This window comes from Apteryx mantelli, chromosome 2, assembly GCF_036417845.1.
Source record: "Apteryx mantelli isolate bAptMan1 chromosome 2, bAptMan1.hap1, whole genome shotgun sequence".
Classification (NCBI taxonomy): domain Eukaryota; kingdom Metazoa; phylum Chordata; class Aves; order Apterygiformes; family Apterygidae; genus Apteryx; species Apteryx mantelli.
Window position 1 is genome coordinate 95,435,926 of NC_089979.1, and position 24,528 is coordinate 95,460,453.

Below are 24,528 nucleotides of genomic sequence, written 5' to 3' on the forward strand. Positions count from 1 at the left end.
GAGCTGCTGCTGCACCACGAATGTAGCTTTTCAGACTGAAGTCTTAGACTGTCATCACTTCAGGACACATCCATATTTTGATCTTATCTGCACAGTACAGCAACACCCTGCTATCCATCACTTCTCTATCCATTGTTCTAGCACTCCTAACCTGATTGATGACAATAAGCAGAGTAAGATGTTTTGATTCATATGAGGAAGATGATGACAAGGAAAATGCAGCTTTTCAGAAAGAGGCAGCAAGAAAACTGGCACTCAGATTTTAATATCAGGCATTCAGTCTCAGATGAAGCAGCTGAGATGTTGTCACAGTCATCCTCTTCAAAAGCTAGCACGTGCTCCAGTTGACAATACTGATCCTGCTCCTGTCTCTCCATTCTCTATACCATATATACTACACTGTCCCTGAGTATTTAATTTATGTGCACTACTTAAGTCCCTGTCTACATCTCCCCTCTATCATTGTATTTCTTATGGCAAAAAAATGCTTTTCTATCCATCATATTCCTCTGTGGCACGCTTTTCAGGAATGTATCCTCTACAGATAGCAGACTATGCCTGTATAAGACACCATCATTTGTTTGGCTTGATCCTAGAGATGTGAATTGCCCTACCAGTACCATAAACAGAACCAGAGATTCTCAAACATGTAGAGTGTGCTTAGAAAAGAGAATGCTGTAAATCCCAAAAGACCACAAAAACTAGGGTGACTACAGCAATTACAGTTAGACATGCTTAGTTTGGAATATTACACTTTATTTTAAATAAGTCAATACTTTCAGAATTTAATTGTATTTCTATACCTATGCTTGTTATATTCACATTACTGTAGCATGCAGGACAATACTTTCACATATATTTAAAGCAATCATTAACCATGCCCTGCTGCTGAAAGGATAGATGATTCCTTATCCCTCCATGATACAAGCACTTATTCGGTCACTCTGTAGCCTAAATCTGTATTAAAACCAGCGACTTTTATGAAGGAAAATGAATTCAGATCACTGCATGGCTCTAGATGTGGGCTGAAGAAATGGTCATGAAAGGCAGGAAAAGGCAGCAAATGGTCCTATGGCAACAACTCTGGGGTCTGCTGCAAGAAAAGACCTATCTATAAGTAGCTATTGCAAATTAACACTGACACAACTGCCACCACTTTTACCAACCACTGGGAGAAAGAGAGATTACTAAGACAGCAAACTAGTGCTACTAAAGTCTAGAGCCAAACTGAAGCAGGTATAACTAGCACTGTATTTTCTGAGCCTTGGACTCAACTAAGCGCCGTTCATCTAGTGGTTGGACAACAGAGAACAGCATGTACGGAAAGCAAATTGGGACGGAGGAAGACAGAGAAATAGCATGAGGGGTTAGATGAGGAAAGAAGGGCTGTACATGGGATTAGGAGTTGAAAATTAAGGAAAAGAAACAAACCCCACAAGGCTCTCATTTTTTAAACATAAGTTTTTTCTAATTTTATTTTAGCACATCGGAGGAAAAAAAAAGAGTATCCTATAGTCAAGATTGTGTATTACATGAAGCACTAAGGTTAAGTGGGCCTTCATGCGTTATTTAAGTCAACTAAGTAGTTTCAAGATGGACATAAGCTAAATTGCACAGAACTTTAAATCTATAAATCCATCTTCACTAGTACTGACTCTTAACATCATGCTTCACAGCTTTTTGCTTTAGATTCATTCAGAATGCTCTTGACTTGTTCCTGACAGTAGAAACATCCTGTCTTTACCCAGGAGAATTTTATCAGCTATTTTACTGACAGACATTCTTTCCACCTCACAACAAATATAAAGTTAAATAAACAGTAACATAGCCTCTTTTCCAACAGATTAAGTGAATGGTGCTAGCCTAGTCACATAAAATGTAAAAACTCACCACAAATTTTTATTTTATTCCTGCTGACTTACCACCATTTCACATATTTTGTAGGTAAACTTACATAAGACATTTACTTTAATCACTTTATTTTGCACTTTCCCTAGAAATACAATGAAAATAACAATTCATTTAGTACCCACTCTTGCATTCACTGCAGATACCAGTTAAACAAAAGAAAAAAGAAGCTACAAATACCTTGTTTCTGGAAGTTATAATCTGCTTAATAACTATTCTGTCTGCTAACACAAGCACCTTTGTCACAGAGGAGAGTAGCAACCTTGCAGCTTTTACAACGCCTGTTTTGTCCATAAAAATTGTTATGTGGCTATCAGATTCTGGATGATCCAAGCTTGCTACATCTGTAAGCTCTGCAATTGTTTCACCTGTAGGGAAACATAAATAAATAAATAAATAAAGTTTCATAGTTATAAAAAAAGAAACTAGGCCATTAAGCACACTTGACTCTTACCTTTGATGGATAAAACAACTGTTTCAAACTTATCTACAACTCCATTTTATTTTTATTTTTTGATTTTATTTCTTTTTATTGGCTGTTGGTGACACCCTCTCCAAATTTAAATTTTGACTATTCAATACTGCTCTATTCTTCCATTTCTAAGGCATACCAATTTTCTTAAAAGAGTCTAATTTCCGGGGAGGAGGCAGGAGTGAGTGCGGAAACACTCATGGGAGATATTTTTCCAATTTTAATAGCAAAAGTCAAATCAATGCCTACGCAGGCAGTACCATTATCCTGGAGGAGTGAGATGCAGCAAGGAAGGAAGAACTACAAATTCCCTTTCATTTTCCAAATTCCAGTTAGTATTCCTGTAATTTGTGGGGTTTATATTGATGTTAAAACCTACAGGCATGAAGAATAAATAGCTTCCAAACAACTTAATAATTTATAGGACTGAAGCATTGTAATGAGACTACTGCACTTTATGTTCATGAGAAGACCATCAAACAGTATGCTGTCAGAGACAGAAAAGGAAAAAAGGCAAGAAGCTCTGATAAAGAACACATTTTCAGTTCACAAACATTTTTTTATCCCACTATCATTCAATACAGTAATAGTTAAAATGGGCTATTTGACCACCTATATTTTTAATGTAATTAAAGTTTCATACTCCAATGCAGCCAATGGATCCCCTTGTTTACTGAGAGAATCACAAGACCCTATCCAATTAAATCTTGCTAAGTACCCTAGATAATAGCAGAATAGGAGGAAAGGCAGTTTCCTGTTCTACAACTGCAGAAAGACTGCTGAAGGAGGCTGAACTCAGGGTAGCTCTCGTAAGACATACTTTCTGTTAGCAAGCAGGACAAGATGATCAATCACAACTAACCTGTAGATCATCCCTGAAGATAATACCTAGAACATTTGATTGAGACCAGTAGGACCTATCTACAGAACTTCAACTAAGGTAATTCACCTAAATGTATAAGCTATTCACTTCAAAAACTGATAAAGCTACGAGTCTCCAGCTATCTTACTTCATATGAAGAACTTGTGGATGCATTATTAATCAGAAAATACCATATACAAGTACTATGGAACAAGGAAGGCCTGACAGTCCTTCAAAACACAGAGCTCCAAGATTCACAATGTTTATGTACAGATTTCTTTCCTGTGACAACTATAATCCCTGAACTCTTAAGTTGCCTGAATAGGTATACTGCGTTCTGGCAGGAAACTTTCTATACCTTATTGGGACCAATTCAGGTGATAATAGCATTTACTAATAATCAGAAAGTCTATTAGAAGTACGTGAGTGTGACAAAAAGAGGAGTATACACTTTGAGATGGATGACAAAATGAGTTCCATAGCTGAAGGGCCTGAACAGAAGCAAGAAAACTTATAAAAGTATATCTAATAGCCACACAACAATAAGGGGAGCCAGATACACTCACAGTGAAGTTGCAAGACAAGCCTTCAGTTGGGTAAGAAGACCATTTAACATTGAAACAGATGGGTCATTGCCTTCCCCACAGTCAAATTCATTTCAGAGCACTCCATTTTCTAGCTGAAACTGTTCAAAGTTGTCTGGAAATTAACCCCAACTGCTTCCTTTACCCTTCCAAAATATATATGACAAGATAAAATGCTGTAGCAACACATGAAAAGCAACTAAAATAGAGTGCTTTTGGTAACCACAGAAAGATGCACAATGTCATTAGCCCTCTTCTTATACTAAGGGATTCACCTTTTTAAAAAGCAGCATCCTGTCTTACAAAAAGTAATCAGAAAACATAGAAAGAGCTGCAACATCTGACAGTTAACAGCTCTACAGAGCTTTAGGAACTTGTGACTTCTCACAACAAAACAAAGACTCCTTTCTCTGACTGCAGATCTGCAACTACAGGACAGGAATGGTACCCTGGGAATGAGGAGGAAAAGACATGTCTGACGGAAAAGACTGAGTTAGGGCGCATTTAAATCAGCTGAGTATGCACAACCCCATGGAACACATTAGGATGCATTTGAGGTTGCTGAGGAAGCAGTTCAGTGTCACTGTAAGGCTACTTTTTATCATGTTTGAAAGATGATTGCAATCAGGGGAGAATTATGATGATGCAAAAAGGCAATTGTCGCACCCATCTTCAAGAAGGGTATGGAGGAAAATTCAGGGAATTACAGGCCAGTCTTCCTCACATCAGTCTCTAGGAATATTAATAAAATCATCCTGGAAGCCACTTCCATAGAAAGCACAAAAAAGCAATTGGGTAGAACTGGCATGGACTTACAAGACTTACCTGAATGCCTTCTATGATGAGATGTCTCCCAATGTGAACAAGAAAGCCATGAATGTGGTGAATCTTGACTTTAGCAAGGCCTTGACATGGTCTCCCATAGCATCCCTATAACTAAGTTGTGAGGTATGAACTGGATAAGTGAACAAAAAGGTGCATGAAAAACCAACTGGATTATTGGGCTCAAAGGATTGGTACAAAGTCCAACTGGTGGTCGGTTACCAGTGGCATCCCTCAGGGACTGATACGGGGCCAGTACTGTTTAACATTGTTGTTAATAACCTGGACGTTGGGACTGCATGTACATTTAGCAAGTGTGTGGACAATACTAAACTGGGGGAGCGTCCAATATGCTGCAGGTCAGGGCTGCTAGACGGAAGGGCCTAGACAGGCTGGAAACATGGTCTGTCAGGAAGTTCATGAAGTTCAACAGTGCACAACACCATGTAACCAGCTGGGGGGGTCAACTGCCCAGAGAGAACCTTTTCAGGGAAAGGCACAAAGAACCCAGTAGCCAACCAGCTGAACAAGAGTTGGCAAAGGCAGCCAGCTGCATGCTGGCCTTATTAGCAGGAGTGTAGCCAGCAGGTTGAGAGAAGGGATTCTTCCCTTTTAATTGGCACTTGTGAGACAGCATCTGGAGTACTGTGTGCCCTTTGGGGGTGCCCAGTACAAGATGGACACTAACGTAGTGCAGCATGTGACATAAGAGGAGAGGTTGAAGGAACTGGGCTTGTTTAGCCTTAAGAAGAGAAGGCTAATGGCAGAGCTTACCGCTTTCTACAGTTACCTAACAGGCAGGTATGGAGAAGACAGAGAAACAGACTGTTCTCAGAGGTGCATGGTGATAGAATAAGTAGTAATGTGCAGAAGCTGGATCACAGGAAAATTTGTCAAAATAAAAGAAAAAGCTTTTTCCACCATGAGGGTGGTCAAATACTGGGAGAGATGCACAGAGAAGTTGCAGAGCCTGCATTCTTGGAGGTACTTAGAATTCAACCAGACAAGGCCCTAAGCATCATGCTTTAACTGGACCTGCTGAACTAGATGACGTCTAGAAGTCCCTTCCAACCTAAATTACTATATTTATTCATTTTAAATTGTTGCTTTTTAGTCTTATTTATTTATTCCTTCTGTAAGGAAGGAATAAGGAAGAAAAGGCAAAAATACAAGAGAGCTGTTTATTGCCTCCATTTTACTTCATGTCTTTCCTTTAGGGCCATACATTCAACAGGCAAAAGCACTGAAAATGTTATGGCACTAACTCATTCTTGACAGGTGTTTTCTCATTTCAATTAACCAGTTTTTCCTTTATTTTGAAAAAAAAAAAAATCACAGATGAGGATCTAGATAAGTGCTTCTTTGAGATACGTTCCACTACTATACTGCCTTTGTAAACACTGAAACAGTGCAGGAATAGTGTTAGGAAAAATCTGCTACAAGACCCTCTGGAGTGTTTGTTTTAGAATTCTATTTTATTTCAGTCAATCAAATAACAAAGTTTATTATGAGGAAGTCACCATAACAAGTCTAAAACACTTCAGTTAACAGATTATAGCCTTCATGAGTCAGATACAACATTCTTCTTCCTTCAAAGCCTCTGCAGGATATGCAATGAATTTAAAGACTCCATACATCTGTCTGCAGTTAAGACACTTCACATTCTAAATCCTTTAGTATTGAAACATATCTTCTATATCTAGCAGTTATTTTTCTTCCTCTTCATGTCTCCCTTTATTTTTCAGGCAGTATCTAATTTATTGGCTAAAATAGAGTATAAATAGCTCCAAAACATCCTCTGCAGTGAAGTACAACAGAACTATCTCGCTCCAAGAATGTCCTTAATCTATATGTTCCTAAACAGCAAGAGCTTTCCACTGCCCATGCTATTAGAACATGGAACGTCAACACTTCCAAAAAACAAAAACAAAACAAAACAAAAAAAACAAAACAAAAAAATACAAGAGAGAAAGTGGTCAGATTTAGCTACTTACACATTTGTGAATATTTTATTACAATAAAAACAAAACTTCTCTAACCCAGAATTACAGAGTTAAGCTTTACACATGAAATCACATAAGCTTCACTTTATTGTTACTGCTCAACACTGCTTTACTGTATATATAATTTTTACAACATAGAACATTTTAAGTGACAGGAAACTGGTTTCAGAATAGTTCTCCATTTTTTGCTTACTTAATATGACTCTGCAACTGGAAACAAAGAAAAAACAAATGCCTAGCACAATCTCAGTCAACAAGAAGCAGTTACCACTTATACAAAGTTTATCTTAGAGAGGCTTCTTCTTCACCTACTTCTCCCTTCATTTTATCTCTGCTCTGCAAGGGTAAAATAAAAGTTTTCAGGTCCATACTCTCCTCACAGAATTCAAATAGCTGAGGCAAACTACAGCTCCCCACAAATCCTTTCCCTTCCCCATGAGAAGGCCTGGTGCCTGAAGTAGTAAGTCATGGTTGGTGCAAGTTCCTAGAGTGTTGTGGGAACTCTACCCACCCCCCCAAAAAACAAAAAGAAAACAAAACTACACCCCCCCCCAAAAAAAAGAACATGCAAAAAAAAACCACCAAAAAAACAGGCAGTAAACATGTTCGGTATACTGAGTATCCTATGCAAGTCTTCAGTTAGATCTGAAATAGCTCAGAAAGAATAACTGACCCATGACAAGGTAAATTTGAGGCTTGACTGAAAACTAAACAGTCTATATCCTCACTCCTCTAGACTGAGGCACATCACTGGATAACAAGAAATAGATCTTGTGACATAAAGAGAGTATAACCATTTGGTAAAAGAAAACAGTGCAGTCAGACTAGTTTTGATTCTGAGCTTCTCCTGGGTAAACAGATTGGGAAACAGCACTTGGCCACACCAAACCGAACTGGCAAGACAAGAAATGGAGGTTCAGACTGCTTTGGTCTTCTAACAGCTGAGATTATCAATGTAGACTTTGGTTATTCAGGCTTGTCAGCATTTTACTTGGAATCTCAAGATAGACTTTCTGCCTACAGCGGCTTCAGTAGAGACAAATCTGTCACACACCTGTAGTTACTTCTACCTACTAAAGGAGAAAAAACTTCAAGCGGAACTCCCCATTATCTGAATGTATTTGGGGGGGGGGGGGGGAAAAAAAAAAAGGAATGTTCTTCCAGATGTGACCTTGAAGACTGCACTGCAAACCTAAGAATATGCATTTGCTAACAGTCACTAAAGTATCGTGCAAGGAAGAGTACTTAACATCTAGGAAAGTAGTTTCTAAGAGGACACTGACATTCTTTTACAGTACCAGAGATTGTAACCTACTATTTCTTTAGAAAAGGGCTTTCAGGGCATTGTCTGCATTTCAAATTCAATCCACACAATCAGAGAGTTTGTAATAAAGTCGATCCAGCAAAAAGGCAAATACTGTAAGATTTTCATTTTCACCAGAGTGAGTCAACTTACTGAGTCCTGATAAAATATGGGTTGACACTGACCTTCATTCAGATTTAGAATGCAGTGACCTTAACAGTCTAACACCAAAGTTACTTTAAAAACTCCACTTTAAATTAACAGTAAGCTCTAAACCTGTATTCTCAAAATTCTGTTCTTTCTTTGTAGTGGCATCATAAAATAAACAGCAGTCAGGTAATTCCTTTTTGGCAAGAGATCACATAAAAGCTACCACACAATTCTATTCCTTCCTCATAAAATGACAGATATATAAGTAAGTGACAAGATCAGGTAACAAATCAGGCCTCAAATGAGCCAGCACAAGAGAGTCAAACAATTAAACAACCAGTTAAATTTCTTACCTTATTCCTGACACTAAACATACTGAGAAGCAGAAGTGGCACAAACACAAGAGGTTACAAGTGTCTTCAGTAATGACATACCTGCTCTCTTTGCCTCAATGCAAGCAACACTCATTTCCTCTTTCAATTCATGATTTTCGTTAGCTATGGCTTCACCTATGGTAACAAATCTTGCAACCGCCAGGTTAACTGCTTGGCCCACTCGCTGAATTGCTTGTAGAGTCTTGTCTGAACGCTTTGGTTTATCCTTATGATTAATAAGGGTAGTTATCTGTAAACAAGTAAGAGTTAGTTATTAGAATTATAAGCAACAAGATATTGCAGTTTTAATATTAAAGACAAGATGAGAATTGAACACAGTAATAGATTTTTAGCACGTTTTACTAATAAAATTTAGTGTTGAGTCATGAAGCATCATTTAAGTTCTTCCACAGGAAAGACAAAAAAAAAAGGAGTATAATTAAGGTTGCTCATTTGTTGTGATGTCAGCTCATTTCACTTCTTAAAAGAATTGAGGGATTTTTTTCCTTCCCAGTTGCAATATTAAAATAAACTGCCCTAGATCTCTCAACAGGCTTTCACATTAAGATGGACCCAGTAAAAGTTGCAGTCTACTAGATGGCATATCAACACCATTTTAGGTTTGCCAACATTAGAAAACTTGCAAAGTTTTTGTGCTGCCAGGTAACTACACACACTCATCATCTAGGACTCAGGAGGCCTAGCCCTTATTACTGAAAGAAGCCTTTGTAAAAATGTTTTATCCAACTGAATAAGACAGACTAAGAAGGAATGAGGAATAACACAGTCTTTAAAAAAGAAGAACCATTCACTTTTTAGAAACCATCCTAAATTTTCTATTCTGTCCACTCCACCACTAAAATATTCACTGTACTCATAATTTAAGCTTCCTGAATTACTTGCAAGTTTTCTGGAATTTAAAAGAGGTTGTTGTTTTGATGCAAGTTAGTAAAACAGTTTGTGAGGGCATTCTTATTCTAAATTTTGCATTCTGTATAAGCCTTTCTGCCCTGTAGTACGCTGTGCTACTTCTTGGATCACACTGACCAGAGATCACCATCTGGTTCATACAGCCTAAAAGAGACGATTTGACCAGAACACCAAATACGAAGAAATGAACAAAAAGAGAACCCTTTCCACCCAAAGAGAAAGACAGGTTTGCAGAAGTAGCTTTTCAACTCAGGCAAACAAAAAACATGAGAACAGTGTGCAGGATTTCAGTCAGTCAGAATTAACTAACTACAAATTGTATTACAAACAATATAGGAGCTTGACACTTTTGGTACAACACCAGTTTTCTGAGATGCAGGACATAAGTCCAACACTGTAGTTTCAAATATCCTAAACCAGCAAATAAGCCATCACTGTTGCCAGAACAGGCAGTCGTGCCTGTCCTTCTCCCCCTCTCTCATATTTGCAATGAATTTATCTGATGTGGGTTAAAACCGAATTGTGGAGGAGGTGGTGGTTGTTAGTGTAGCTTTACCCCTAATCAATTTCCCAGTCCAGTTCACTGCATAGCTATATGAATAGCTTTGGTGGCAAAAGGGAAAGAGTACAGACTGCAGAGAGGAAGATGGGCAGAAGTGCTCCTTTCAAGCAACAGTGCAGTCTAAAACACTTGCAGAACTGCATTGTAAGGCTACTCATCAGTACTACATCCCTAGGGGCTCAAATGTCTCCACAGAAGGAATCTCAGAATTACATGTATCACTTTGCTGACATGTTTAAACACCTCAGCTATGTTAGTTTAATCACAGTTGACTTATCCCACGCCATTCACTCCTGCATTCTCCTACCAGTCTAGCCTATGGTATAGCAGGAGTATAAAAGCTGCATCTGTAACTTTCACAACAGAAACAAGGAAATAGAAGGAATCAGTGTAAGAACTGTTCTACTTTATCATTTGATCAATGCCCAAGGCTTTCATCTGCCATATCACTTAATGAGTTGTATTTCTTGGCAAAGTTTGCAGAATGCTTTACAAGTCATGGGGCTGGCTTGGTCAAACTAGCAGTGTTAACCCCTTTGCAGTGGAAAGTGTCAATAGTTTGTAGGGCACTTTGCACTAAAAAACAAACAAAACCCCACAGCACTTTTGACAAAAGTAGAGGCCAGAAAAAGCAAAGGGCTTCCCAGATAAAGAGTGTTCCCCTTTCCAAGGATTGCAAAGGAGACAGAAGAACATTTTGTCCTAGTACAACACATCACTGTAGAAATGCATCTTCTGCCCACTGCCTTCTTAGATATGCCCTCCTATCTCTAATTTGTACCCAAGCAATAAGCTCTAAAGGAAGGCTACTTTCTGTGGTTTATACAACAGATCTGTCCCTGTAAGTTCCCAGTTCACCAACCTTCCTCCCCAAAGCCTATGAACTCCTGATGCCCATCCACTGAAAATACCGGTTTAGGATGAAAACAGGGTCCTACTAAAAAGTAAACTAAGCAAACATCTCAACACCTTCAGGTTCACTCTACAGTAGGAATAACATTCCCCAACTTAATTAAAAACAAACAAACAAACAAAAAAAAGGCAAGCAAAAAACAAAACCCCACATTATCATCACTTCAGTGGAAATTCAAATTAATAATATCAAATTGATACTTGGTTCAAAACAGCTGTAATATGCAGTTCTCTCAAATTCTTGCACTATAGGGCCTTCAGGTATAACAAGCTACCAAATACCTCACAACAGCTTATCTAACAATCCCAGCTAGCTAGTTCCTGAATGGGAAGGGCAGTAAGTGTACAAAGGGCAATAGCCCAAATTGCTCTATGCTGAAGGAAACCAATTTGAATAAGGGTCACAACAAAGCTATGTTTCCTCAACTGATTTTTAAGCAGACAGCTTAATCCAATGCTATACAAAGAAAGGAGTAATTTTACACTCTTTCAGTTACTGGCTTTTCAAAAGTATATAGAATAACATGGCCTCAGACAACTAAAATATAAACCGGATGCACATCCTGGCTGCAAGTTTGCCTCATGCATCATTTTATATTAATAAAATATAACATGTTTGTATAACATGTTTAATAAAACATGAACATGTTTGAACATGTTCAGCATAACACAAAAAATACATATGAAACTAACAATGTAGAATGAAAGAAATCCATCCATAATGACCCACCACATATCATTAAGTGCATTTTAATTCCAAATGTTACTGTAGAGGCATGTAAATGATAAAACTACTAAGATGTCACAATTTAAATTACTTTATTGAGGTGTAAACATTTTCAGAAATACTTTTAAGAGAGATATGGGTGAAGTTTAAAATTCTACCTCTTCTTCAGCATTCTCTTCATAGGGATGAGCAGTTCTGCATGATTTCAGGAAAAGACACCCCCCTCATTCCCCACCTCATTAGATGGGGCAAAAAGCAGCAGCTGTCTTGGCAGGTACCACCAACAGCACCAGCCACTTAAGAAGCTTGTATCTGCAGATTAATCTGAGCTTGGAAACCTATGATCTACACACAGCAGCTAAGGATTTGCAACTACCTTCCGGAATAGTGAACTCTTAGCTGTGCAATATCCTTTCTTCTGGTTCTAGCTAAACTGGAGCCACTACAGTAACTATTTTAACACTGGAATGGAAGGAACTTTGTTGAGGTACATCGTTCTTCCAGGGGAGGAGAGGGAGGGAGGGGGGAGAGAACTGTCTCCCCAACCAACAATCTTCCTCCAAAGACACCCTAAGAGCCTATCAGAAACCAAATTAGTGAAACCCTTTGGTGTTTAAGGCTATTTCAGATTACAAAGAATTGCTTTTTCCTCCACACTACTGTGACCAGCAGCTACCATCCAGTTACCATCACATCAGAATTATTACAGCTGTGTTTCTTCCAGATTTCCTAGAAGTAGAGACCCTAAAGACTCCAAGAACATCATCTAAGCTCTACTTCAAACTTAACACTCCTGAATATTTAATTTGTGGTCTTCATATAGCATATCACTTAGTCACTAGCATTTGTGGTGTTTGGGCAGGCGTTAACAAGCAAAAAGATTATCTGAAACTCTTTTTGTGCAAAAAAAAAAATTGTATGTTGTTTCCTTTAGCATTTACTGGTCAAGTGCTAGAAAGGAAGCAGTCTTTTTGATGGCACTTATATTTTGTTAAATAGGGCTCTTATGCTATTCCCATGGAACGCTTATCTGAGATTCTAGATACTTGGTTTAAGGAGTATGCTGTCTCTCAATAAATTGTCAGCTACATCTGTTGTCATTTGTTATGAGCAGCCTTAAAAAATGATCTTTTCCCATATCCTTTACTGAAACTAAGATATAGCCTTAAGCAAAGTACAAGATGCACCTTATATTTACAGAAACAAGTTCAATTGCAGCAGTTCTCAAACAACTGTTTTCAAAGCCTTTTGAAGGCCTTAAGATACTGATATTTAAGTTGTTGTACACTTCATTCACAGGAAGCATCACGACAGCATGCTTAGCTAAAAATATTCTAATGTCTATTTATTATCAGTGCAATCAAGTCTTGCATGACAGAATTAAGCGATCCTTCCATGACTTAGTTTCAGGGAGTATTTATAGACTACTATATACAAGATCAAAGGAAACCTAGCTATCTCACAGCCACTCCCACAAAAGCAGAAGTTACGCTGGAAGGCACTCTACAAACACCTCCCTGGGCAACTGCCCATGCTGTACATAGGATGATTTAGACTTGCATGAACTACATTTGTTACTGCCTCAACCTAATCATTTTTCTCTTCTTGCTACAGCAAATATTCAAAGATATTTTCTCTGTACAACGAGGACTAGTTATAGTCCTGTAGTATTTGCTCCTCTTCTGTTTTGTGTATTTTCTCCCTTCTATCCTATAAAAAGGAATTTCAAAAAGGAATTTTCTACCATTATGAAAATAAGGGAATGACAACAACGGAAAGCCTTTGCCAAGAAAATGCAGTAGCACTGCATATGAGACAAGAAGCTACAAAACCTACAACAGTAGCCTGCTGCAAAGCAAATTTTGCCACATTTGATATCATATGTAGCACATTTGGTCAAAACAAGCAGCCTTCCCTAAACCACTCATGCTTTTAGTAATTAATATTGAGTTGGAGGGTAACTACTTCTAATATTGCACTTTAATTACTGTATCTCAATAGGTCTTAGGTTTTCATAGCCTCATTTAGTCAGACAGCAGCACACACTATCCTGACACCTACATCTGCTATGGAATACAAGCATACATGTGAGAGAGCACAGAAGCGGCAGCTAGCATTTGACATCCAGTCCATAAGGACAACAAGCAGAATTGTCACATAGACGTCTCATCACAACTCTGATTATGTATGTGCATCAACAAGTACACTGAACATCAGAAAATATGTATTTATCCTAAAATGTATCCAAAAATAAAGAGATATTTAATGTACTTTTCATTGTGAACAAGCCTCTAACTACTGTCTTTAAGTCTTGCTGAAGTGCAAGACTGCATAACTTAAAAAGCAAACATGAGTTAACAGACCCAATAATCTGTTTTAGGTATGTACAAGCCAACAAAAGAACATTTTCCTCCTCTCCCACTGCCCTCCAGTTCAGCATATTCTTACCTAAACAGGTAGATTTCATAAAGCTATTACCTTTCTTCATTCTGCACCTAGAGATCCTGTGCTTGAACAAGTTTAAGAAAACAAACCAACTTAGAGGGAAGTTTGTTGTTTAAAACGTACTCTTTCAGATGTGGTTGAAACAGATGCAGACATGTTTTCAGCAGAGAGACACAAGTCTCAGAAATAACTTAATTTACTAACATGATCATTGTGGCTTTCCTGCCTAACTTGCTTTTGTTTTGATACCTAAAATTTACTGCTTGTGCAAACAATGCCTGTGGATGCTTACATCATTCATAGCCAGCTCTGAGTTTCTCTTATTCAATAAGAGTGTCTTTTGTGGAACTAAGAATTCAGATATTGTAATAAAGGATGTAATAGGAACAAAGTACTGATATCGCCTGCAATTAAGAACTCTTTCAGTTCAATTTGGGACTGGCTCCTAATGATGTGGAATACAGTTGCTTGTTGGCTCCATCAACAGGCAGTTTCACTGGTATGAATATCAGCTACTCAAACTGTCTTGCACTGAATGTTGCAGACAGGAAGGTTCCGAGTCTTCTTTTAGAGAAGGCTTCCTTAGCAGCATTTTCACATACTACTTCAGAATAACACCTCATATCTCTTCCTGAAAAGCACTTACTTACCTAGGAATTAACAGAGAAGTGAGATGTGCTCTGGAAAAGGCTACACAAATGAAACTATTATCCACCTAGAGGAGTTTAAAAGAAACCAAAATGCATATAATCCAGGAACTGCTCTCTTATTCACTTCTGTTCAAGATCCTGTGCATTCTTTTGATTGCTTCCTTGACATGATCAAGATCAACAAAAACTCATTCAGTTGTAAGAATTAAGAATATTTATATGTATCCCTGAGTTGCAATGTGGAATCTTTGATAATGAAAAGGAATATTCCATACACTGGTCTATCTTCTGCATTTCAAGCACTTGCAACTTTGGACAGTATTAGCTTTCTAAAGAATTTTGACACTTGTGAATAAAAACACAGGGTTTACTATATTAAGCTACCAGATCCCATTTTTAGCTTTACTGTTACTTGAAAATAAATAATGTGTGTGTGTTTAGCACACTAGTTGGTTACACTCATTCTGCTTAATCAAAAAGTCAATACAAAATGTTGCTCAAAGACAAAAGTGACTGCAAAATTTTTATTTTTACCATATACCTGTGAAAAGACCTCAGCATTTGTTCATATACAATTTCTGTAACTTTGTGTTTAGAGTTACCTTACCATTTGATAATTCATTTTATGTTTAAAATAAGAAATCATCCCACTTGCTATTTGTAATAGAGTAGATTAAGAGTTATGAGTCGGGACCAGATTCTATCATTACTACTTAGTAATCCCACTAGTTTTGAACAAGGCTATTAACCAAGTAAAATACAACTTGAAGAGTAACAAAGATTGTATAAGGCTCTATCCAGTAAGGGTTATGCTTTATCCATGAATTCATGAAAGTAAAATAAATCCATGCAGAAAGTAACAGGATCATATTACCATGCAGCAGCTTTAAAAAACTATAATCAGAGTTGTTTGCAATTATTAATTCATAATTCATCCTTTGGGGATTTTAGCACCTAATCTGTCTAAAACCATCTGTTAACAATGCTGAATAGTAAGAAAGCTAGTCTACTTCTTTTCGTGTAGGATCACTGTGAGGCAGTTGAGATTTAATACTCACAGAAAGTGGTTACTGCCCAAGAACCACAAAAATTTGTTTCATCTATACCAAAGCCATTAAATCAGATCACATAAAAAATATTTTGAAACATAAGATTCCATTAAAAAAGACCAACGGATTTTCACCTAAGTCAATATGAAGTACTTTACTTCAGCTGACATGTTACTTTAACTCATTTATCGTATCAGAATAAGGTATTGTGCATCATACACAAAAGGTAAGCTTAACCTAAAGTCCTTTTCACCATCCAAGGGGCAAAAGAAAAAAACTAAGACTACAGCTGTTTCATGGCAATACTATTACTCTTGTGAGAAAATGTTCAAATATCTTTTTTTCCTCATAAAGTAGAATATCATTAATGATATCCTAATATTAGGAAATTATTTCATTTATATGATTAAAACATTCTAACTAAAGTACTCCCATGCTCTCCAACATACCTTAAAAAACACAACTGTAAATAGCATTATCTGCTGCCCCTTCAGTACTTCATAACAACCTAGCTTCAAAGATTAAACAGCTGCTAATTAAAAACTAGCATCAGTAAGAAGAAAGCTACAACTACACCAGCCCAGAGATGCAGTAGAGAATGTACAGCAACTGACAGAATCACATCATCCGCATTTGTCAGATGACAAACTCAGATGGTTAACATTCCTACATAAATCAAAGAAAAAGAAGCAGGCACCTAATGGGACAGAGTACCCAGCGCAGGCTCCTCCTCTAAATAACAGTTGAACTTCTGCAAGCCTAGTTTTCCAGCAGAAGTACATTTGTATGCAGCAAGAGTTTCATAACACAGAACACAAGCTTATAACTTAATCCACAATACCTATGGAATCAGAGGGGGAAGGAGAGTCAACAAGTTAGTGACTAATTGAGAGTAATGAGGTGTAACTCTGTACAAAGGCAGCAGACCATATGCTTGCAGATGTAGCTGTGGAATTAACTTGTGTGACTCTGCATCCATGGCACAGTTTATCTGCAGTACAGGATGTATACTAAAGAGTTTAACAGGAGGTTTGCTTCACTCAGTACAAGTTGCAACGCAAGTCTCTGTGCGGCAATTCATACGTTTATGACTTAACAGCAATGTTGGGTCTCAAGTCCAAAGTGGCCAACAAACTAATCTACACAGAAGAAAATACTGGAAAAGGAGAAAAGCAGCTTCTCAAAGAGTTGGTTTGTGAGTTACCAGAATTTTTAAAGACACTGAAGGATAAAGACTGGCACTCATGAAGTATTTTAGAAGAGAAGTGCTCATTACATTTTTCTCAGGTGCACAGCAGAAAGCAAGGAGTTTAACGCAAACATAGATTATCCTACTTTTTTCAAGAAGGAATTTTCCCATCCTCCAAGAAGAGTTGAAGGAGCTGAGTCCCAGCCTTGGCCCCATACAGGAACAAGAGTAGCCAACAACTTAAGAAACTTTGGAGGTGGGGAAGGGAAAGACCTAGAGGTACCAAAAAATGTGAAACAAAGCAGGCAAGGGACTTGCTAGAACAGATCTCTCAGTTTGTCTACTGGACAGGAAATGCAAGTAAATTGAAAGGGATAAGAGCTTGGACTGAATATTGAAGTTCAGGAAGGGAATAAGACTGCACATATTCATTAGTTTTAAAAATGCCAGCCAGAGAAAGATAAGAGCACATATTAGAGACGCTTCTATTCAGTCTGTAAAGAAACAAAAAAGAATGTATTTGATCTGCAAAAAGTTCAAAGTAGATGAGCCTGCAGTCAACACACTACTATGACTACAGACATTCAAGCATCAGAATGTAAGACTGACGCATGATGTGGAAGAAGGGTGGATGAAATCAAATAGGGAAACAATTTTTTTCCCCGGTTATTTTAGGATTCCAAGAATAAAAAGCTGTCAATATCAGGTTAGAAGTCTAACTGTACTCTTTTAAAGATACAACTCTGCATTCTAAAGTTTTTAGCAAAAAATGCCATTAAGACAAATCCATGACTGATTAACATCCAAGATTACTAGCTTTGCAACTACCAAGTTTAGAAGAAATGAGCACTTATAATAAAGTCACATTTATGTCACTCCTATCATATACAAACCTCTCACATAGGTTTGGAATTTTTTGGTCAGTGTTGGAGCAATACATGCATACATCCCCCAAAAATAAGTCTTATGAAGCCCCTTTCCTAAATCCAGAAAAAAAATATCCTTCAGTAAGGAGACATAGTAAGGTTCACATTGACAGGTATATTGAAGAACTGAATGTAAGTTACTATTCTGAGTTCTGCTCCTCTAAGGTACAACACAAGCAGCCTAGTAGTTTCCAGGCATCTGAGAACATCTAGGGCAAATGAGACCATAGAACAGCTTTCCCAAACACAGTGTTAGCCTACAGACAAAATTCAAAAACCAATATCATGGAAAGTGGCAGACTGAACTCTATGCCTACAATTTTACACATCTCTGTTAAGACTCTCTCTGCAACAGAATAAGTCTGTTCAATTCCACAGAGAATAATATCAGTTCTACTAACCAAAAGTAACCTATTAGGTCTTACAGTTCACTTCATTTCTTCAGGACTATATGCCTGACATTATACTCAGTTACCTCCCTAACATAGCTTTGCCCCATCCTTTTGGCAGAAAATAGGACAGAGCAGAGTAGCTATTCATGTTCATGCTGAATTACAGAAGAAAGTGAAAGAACCCTATAGCTGAATCTATCTTTGTGATGGACTCAGAATTTGCATGGAATCTATTGACTATAGAAGAGGCCATAAAACAATTAGATAAAATGAAAAAGGAACAACTTGCCAACATTATGTCACATGCTGCACTACGTTAATGTCCATCTTGTACTGGGCACCCCCAAAGGGCACACAGTACTCCAGATGCTGTCTCACAAGTGCCAATTAAAAGGGAAGAATCCCTTCTCTCAACCTGCTGGCTACACTCCTGCTAATAAGAAGGCCAGCATGCAGCTGGCTGCCTTTGCCAACTCTTGTTCAGCTGGTTGGCCACTGGGTTCTTTGTGCCTTTCCCTGAAAAGGTTCTCTCTGGGCAGTTGACCCCCCCAGCTGGTTACATGGTGTTGTGCACTGTTGAACTTCATGAACTTCCTGACAGACCATGTTTCCAGCCTGTCTAGGCCCTTCCGTCTAGCAGCCCTGACCTGCAGCATATTGGACGCTCCCCCAGTTTAGTATTGTCCACACACTTGCTAAATGTACATGCAGTCCCAACGTCCAGGTTATTAACAACAATGTTAAACAGTACTGGCCCCGTATCAGTCCCTGAGGGATGCCACTGGTAACTGACCACCAGCTGGACTTTGTACCACTCGCTGGTCACTGTCCTTTGAGCCCAATAATCCAGCTGGTTTTTCTACCTACTTTATCATCCCCTTAACCAGTATGTATCTCACCAAACTGATTGTAAGCATACTATGGCTGTAAAGACACTACTAACATCAGACCAACACTCAACAGCTGTCAAAAAACAAACATTAGGATTTATTAGAAAAGAAATAGATAACACCACCGTTAACTTATTCAGATCTTAGTCTTAGGAACCAAATTTCAGAAACACTGATATCAGGGGCTTTTTGTAGTTAAGTTTTTGCTTTAAATACATTGGTCAAACCAATTCCAAAACCTCTGACAGAATCTCTCATAACAAGAAAGTTTGCCTACATGTTACTCAACATGCTTTGCTCACATTCATTTTCCAAAGCGCCTGTGACAAAATGGACATTCTGAAAGTCGAGAAGCTAGATGTAATCCCAAGTTCTATACACAGGAGGTTGGAGGACAGGTTACTATCAACTGTGAAAACTGTCTTTGTTTTCCAAGGAACATATATAGACAAATATCAGTTCAGAGTTCCATCTCAGTGGATTTCTTCCATGTGCTGTATTGTGAAGTTTTACAAATACTTCTTCCGAAATTTCTCATAATGGTTCCTTAAAACAGCTCCTTCCAGACCAACTCCTACAGCTGTGAAGATACCTGATAACTGCTAGACTAGCAAACAGATATGTAATGGCAGCTGAGGATGTCCCTGGTGGAGCCACATCCTGGAAAGTGATTTTTTCCCCTTGGCCTTTCCTCAACTATTTCAACAATTTGCTATTAAAGGAGTAAGCACTAACTGCTTTGCCCACCCTTCCTGACGTGTGTTGCCAGAAACTTTCCATAAAAGAAATCTAAACCAACATTGATTAGACTGGAAATGGTAGGAACAAAGGAGATATCTAGATTTTAGAAGAAAACTGTACTATTTACATGTGAAACACTGAAATAAAGGCACCTATCCAGAAAAAGAGAATTCTACTTATTCTGAAAAAATGGTAGGTTTTGACTCCTAAAACCATATTTTTTAAACTTTATCACATATGCTTTGTGCTATATTTTTGAATGACTCTCTCCAGAGTATGGCTTTGTAGACAGTTAGAAAGAAATATTAGTAAATACGGAATACTGTGGCTTGAGTTTGCAGTCCTATTTTGTCAGTTGTAGCCCTATTATAAAAGGACCACAAGAGGCTCTAAATAGATTCAGGTAAAATGAAGACCAAGTGCAAGTTAATAAATACTAAGCTTTAAAAAAAAAAGTTTATTAATAGACATGCCTAGCAATTATTCTGAGAGTAATTTCTCCTGCCAGGAAAGCAGGAATCTGCTAGCACTGCTGGCAGCAAATATTCTCTTACACTATGTAGTCTCCATTTATAAGACAAACAAGTTGCAAAGTGCAATTAAAAAAAAGACCATATTTACAGAACAAGAGCAAACTGTCAAATACACATTTACATTATACATCAATTAGTACAATGCACTAAACAGTGCATCAATTAAGAGTCTACGCAGACTTTTTCTTTGCTAAAAAAAAAAGGCTTTAGTTAAACAAAGATTGAAAGCGAGTCTGACAGACACAGCAGCCTATTGTTTTCTTTGCTTAAAATAAGTAGTGAAAAGCAATAACAATGCTCTGAATATTTCTTTTTTCAGTAGTATAGTAGCATACAAATGTAAGTGTTTCTCTACTTTTAAGAAAAGGGTGCCAGAAATTTACTTCAGAAAACAAAACTCTTTGCAAGTGTATTTTGTACAAATGGAAAAATATAGTCCCAAACATTACTGCAGATACACAGCTCATGTATGTGTATCAGCATATAAAAACAAGTTAAATACTGTAATCTATATTAATAAACACCATTTCTGCAAAAATACCCAAACAAAGAAAACCTAAACTTAACAGCAAGACCTCTACTTAACAATCTACAAGAAACAGTAAAGAAAGAATTCATAAAACAGTAGAGTAAGCGGTTCACTAAATGTACCCAATGGAATGCCCTACAGCTGACATCATCATCAACTTTAGCCTGGAACTCTCTGTACCCCACATTCAAGGGAACAACCTCCTCTGAAGTTCAGAGCACTTCACCAGGAAAAGAGTAAGTTCTGAGCATTCAGAAATGCTCAGACACCTTGTATTGTGAAAGATGAGGAACATTTCTGGAAGACATAGTCACAAGGTTTTGTGGTCAACAAAAAATCATGCATGACATGTTACAGGTACAATGAATCCACATTCAAGACCACCATTTTTATTCCAGAAGAATAAGAATTCTTCACAGATATCTGTTAAGAGTAAGAATTTAAACTTTTGTAATTAAGTTTACCCTCTGCAATTGTTTTGTTCGTTTGTTTTCAAGCTTCCTAAAAGTAGACTCAATATTTTAACTCCCTGAATTGTTTCAGGAGTGGAAAATTCATTGAACTTAAATTTGACTTCGCCTTCAAGCAAGTGGTTGAATCCCAGAGATGGGCTTCTTTGAACTGATGGAGATTTCTTTAAACAGAGGACAACTGACTGCACTGGTAAGCACAGAACCTCAATTACCCTACTGCAAACCTTTCCTGATGCCTGGCTGTACAAATGCAAAATAAAGCTCACAAAAGTCTGCTTCCAGATGGGCTATGTTAGTATAGACAAGACATCACTAGGGCTAATGATTTTTGTATGGATGCCACACATCATATAAAGACTTTGCGTGGATGTACACATAGGTTTCTACCTGCTAACTTTTATAATCCGTATTTAAAAGCACAAAAATACTATAAAGAAGATGCTGAAAAATAACGAATCAGAATAATGTACACAAAAAAGAGCAATTTTATTAGGTATATTGAACTCCAATTTTGTAACTTAGGAGCTAATAAAACGAAGCGTTTTGCACATATTTACCACTTAAAGAATCACATATATTCACCACTTAAGATCACTTTAGGTAAAAAAACAAAACAAAACAAAAAAAATCAGGCTTTTAAGCCCAGTTAGCACTATGTGGTAACTTACACATTAAGAGGTCACAAAAGCACAGTTTACATATTATTTAGCTTTTTAAAATTCAAGTAATATCTTCGGATGTGATGAGAACGCAAATCAATGCAACAGTGCAATGAAAAACATTCAGGCCTGGCAGTGAAAACAACTATGTTTAGTCAAATTCCCTGAAAATCGACTGCTTTCACCAGCATCAAAAAATTAGAAAACGAGAATATTTACAAGCTGAAAAACCGAAGGCAAGAGATTTGAGAAGCCAAGGAAACACAGAAGGTGAAATACTTTTGTTGCAAGAGCAACTTTAATGGTTCCAGCCGCGCAGATCACACACCAAACCAATTCACCATTCAGGCACACGAGGAGAAGCCAAAACAACGCTGTGCCCCAGCTCCTGCCCTCCAAACCGCAGCATCCCGGGTTGAAAAACACCTATGGCAACGCAATGGCTTGCCGCAGGCGTTACGCAACGCCACCGCAACCTTGCGGGAAACTTCGGCGCCAGGAGTTTTACCGGGGGACAGGTATCAGAGGGCACGCTTCCCCCAGCCCCGTCCCCCCAGGTGCCCCTTCGGAGCCCGCCAGCCTCCGGGAGCGGTATTACCGCTCCCTTCCCCACACAGGGCCCTGAATGAGCGGAAAATCGCCCCCTTCCCCCAGCCGCTCACCGAGCCGCCCGTCCTGTACCGGATGGCGGGACTCAACCTCAGCGGAACCCCCGGGACCGGGATGCTGGCTGAGAAGAAGAGGAGGGAGGGGGCGCAGCAAAGCGAAGCTGCCTCCGCCTGAGCCGCCGGAAACACGGGAACTACAGAGCGGCGAGACCCGAGGGCACAAACTTCTGCCGCGGCCAAGCTCAGACCCGGCCGGGAACGGGGCAACCGGGCCGGCCCGCGCCATGCCTCCGCCGGCGGTCGGAACAGCTCCCTCCCGCCCTACCCCCGGCTGGGGGAGAGAGGACAGGTTCGGTGGTGCGGGATTTCTACCTGCGACACCAACGGAACCAACGTCTGCTCCACGGAGCGCGTGCGGATCTCCAGCCCCGCGTCCGCACCCAAAACCGACGAGGAGGAAACACCGCCGCTGCTGCACGGAGACATGGCCATGGCGGGCCGCCGAGAAGGACCCCCGACTCCCTCGGAAACAACTCCGCTCCTGACCGACCGCTGCCCACACGGCAGCCCCCGGAGCGCCCCCGCCAACCAGAGCACCGCTGCCTCGCCGGAGCGCACGGAGATGCCGCGCGCGCGCTCAGCCCCCCTCACGACCCCGTCCACGCCCCTTGGGACGGGATTTAAAGCGACAGCTCCAGTTTCTGCACTCTCCCCACCACGCAGCAGCAGCAGCACAAGTATCGGCAGCCTCTCCCTCCCCTCCCTGCGCCCGCCCCTCCCACGCCGTGTCCCGGAGCGGGGCGCTTCCCCCACAGCCCGCCGCGCAGGCGAGAGCGCGCAGCCTTCCAACCTCCCCTCCCCCCCCACGCGGCGGATAAGCGCGTACCGCCCTGCTGCGGCCGAGACCGCCGGTTCCCGGGAGTGGGCGGGTGTGCGGCACCCATGTCCCGCATCAGCCTCGCTACCTCCCCGCTGCCCGCATAGGGCTCTACGCTGAGCTTCGGAGCCGCTGAAGGAAAGACTGGGGCTTGTCCACTCAGCAGCCGCCCCGACCTGGAGTTTGCGTTGCCCTTGCCGTAGGGAGGCGGCCTCTCCCAGGATGGCAGCGTCCGAGGGTCGAAAGACCCAGGTTCAAGGGTCCCTGCCTGGTGGGGAAGGCTCTTCCCTGTGCATACTCACAGCAGGGGCAAGGGTCCACTTTCTGCAGTGGCTGCAGGGTTTGGGTAGCCTTCAAGAAAACAAGAGTCCAGGCCTGTTACTAGACTTCAGCCACCCTAACCAAGCGCAAATTTGGGGGGAAGGGTAGTCCCAGGCAGGAAATCAGGGACATGAGTACAGGGGGAACTGGGAAGTTAGCTTCAGAGCCACTGTCTTACTGAAGATTATTTGAGTCAAGATTAGCTTATTTTATGCGGCATCTGGAAAGACTGATTAGCTGTCTTTAATTAAATTTCATCCTCTTCTCTTTTAGCAGCCTCCCAGTGAGAAACTGGCTTCCCGGCTTTCAATGATTTGTTTCCTATGCCTGGCACATTGGCTGGTTTAGAGGACAACTTTAATATGTATCTGGCATTACCCAGTCTTGGTGCTAAAGCAAAACATCTATGGTTGTTTTAGCAAGAAGAAAGCAAAAATATTTTCAAAGGAATGAAAATTTTCTTTGTCTTTAGGAAAAGACTAAACTCACCTCCACATTAGTTTATGACCTATATTCTAGAAATATCAATACATGACTGCTTACTCATCTAATCTGACTATATTTTTGATAATACTGATTCTTCTACAGGCCTGTTTGCACAAACAGTAGCAACAGTAGCAAGCTCTTATGGCTGTGA

General features: G+C 39.6%; 1 protein-coding gene across 1 annotated transcript in view; it reads right to left on the reverse strand.

The window, feature by feature from the left end:
- The window catches only part of CTNNAL1 (catenin alpha like 1), a 59,205-nt gene extending 35,794 nt beyond the window's left edge, over positions 1–23,411 (reverse strand). The window contains exons 1-3 of the mRNA XM_013957713.2: positions 23,066–23,411; positions 8,539–8,728; positions 2,089–2,276 (exon numbers count right to left, since the gene is read on the reverse strand). Of these exons, the coding sequence (XP_013813167.2) occupies positions 2,089–2,276; positions 8,539–8,728; positions 23,066–23,185 (498 nt within the window). The 5' untranslated portion in view covers positions 23,186–23,411. The remainder of the gene's footprint in view (positions 1–2,088; positions 2,277–8,538; positions 8,729–23,065) is intronic.
- Between the last annotated feature and the right edge of the window lie 1,117 nt (positions 23,412–24,528).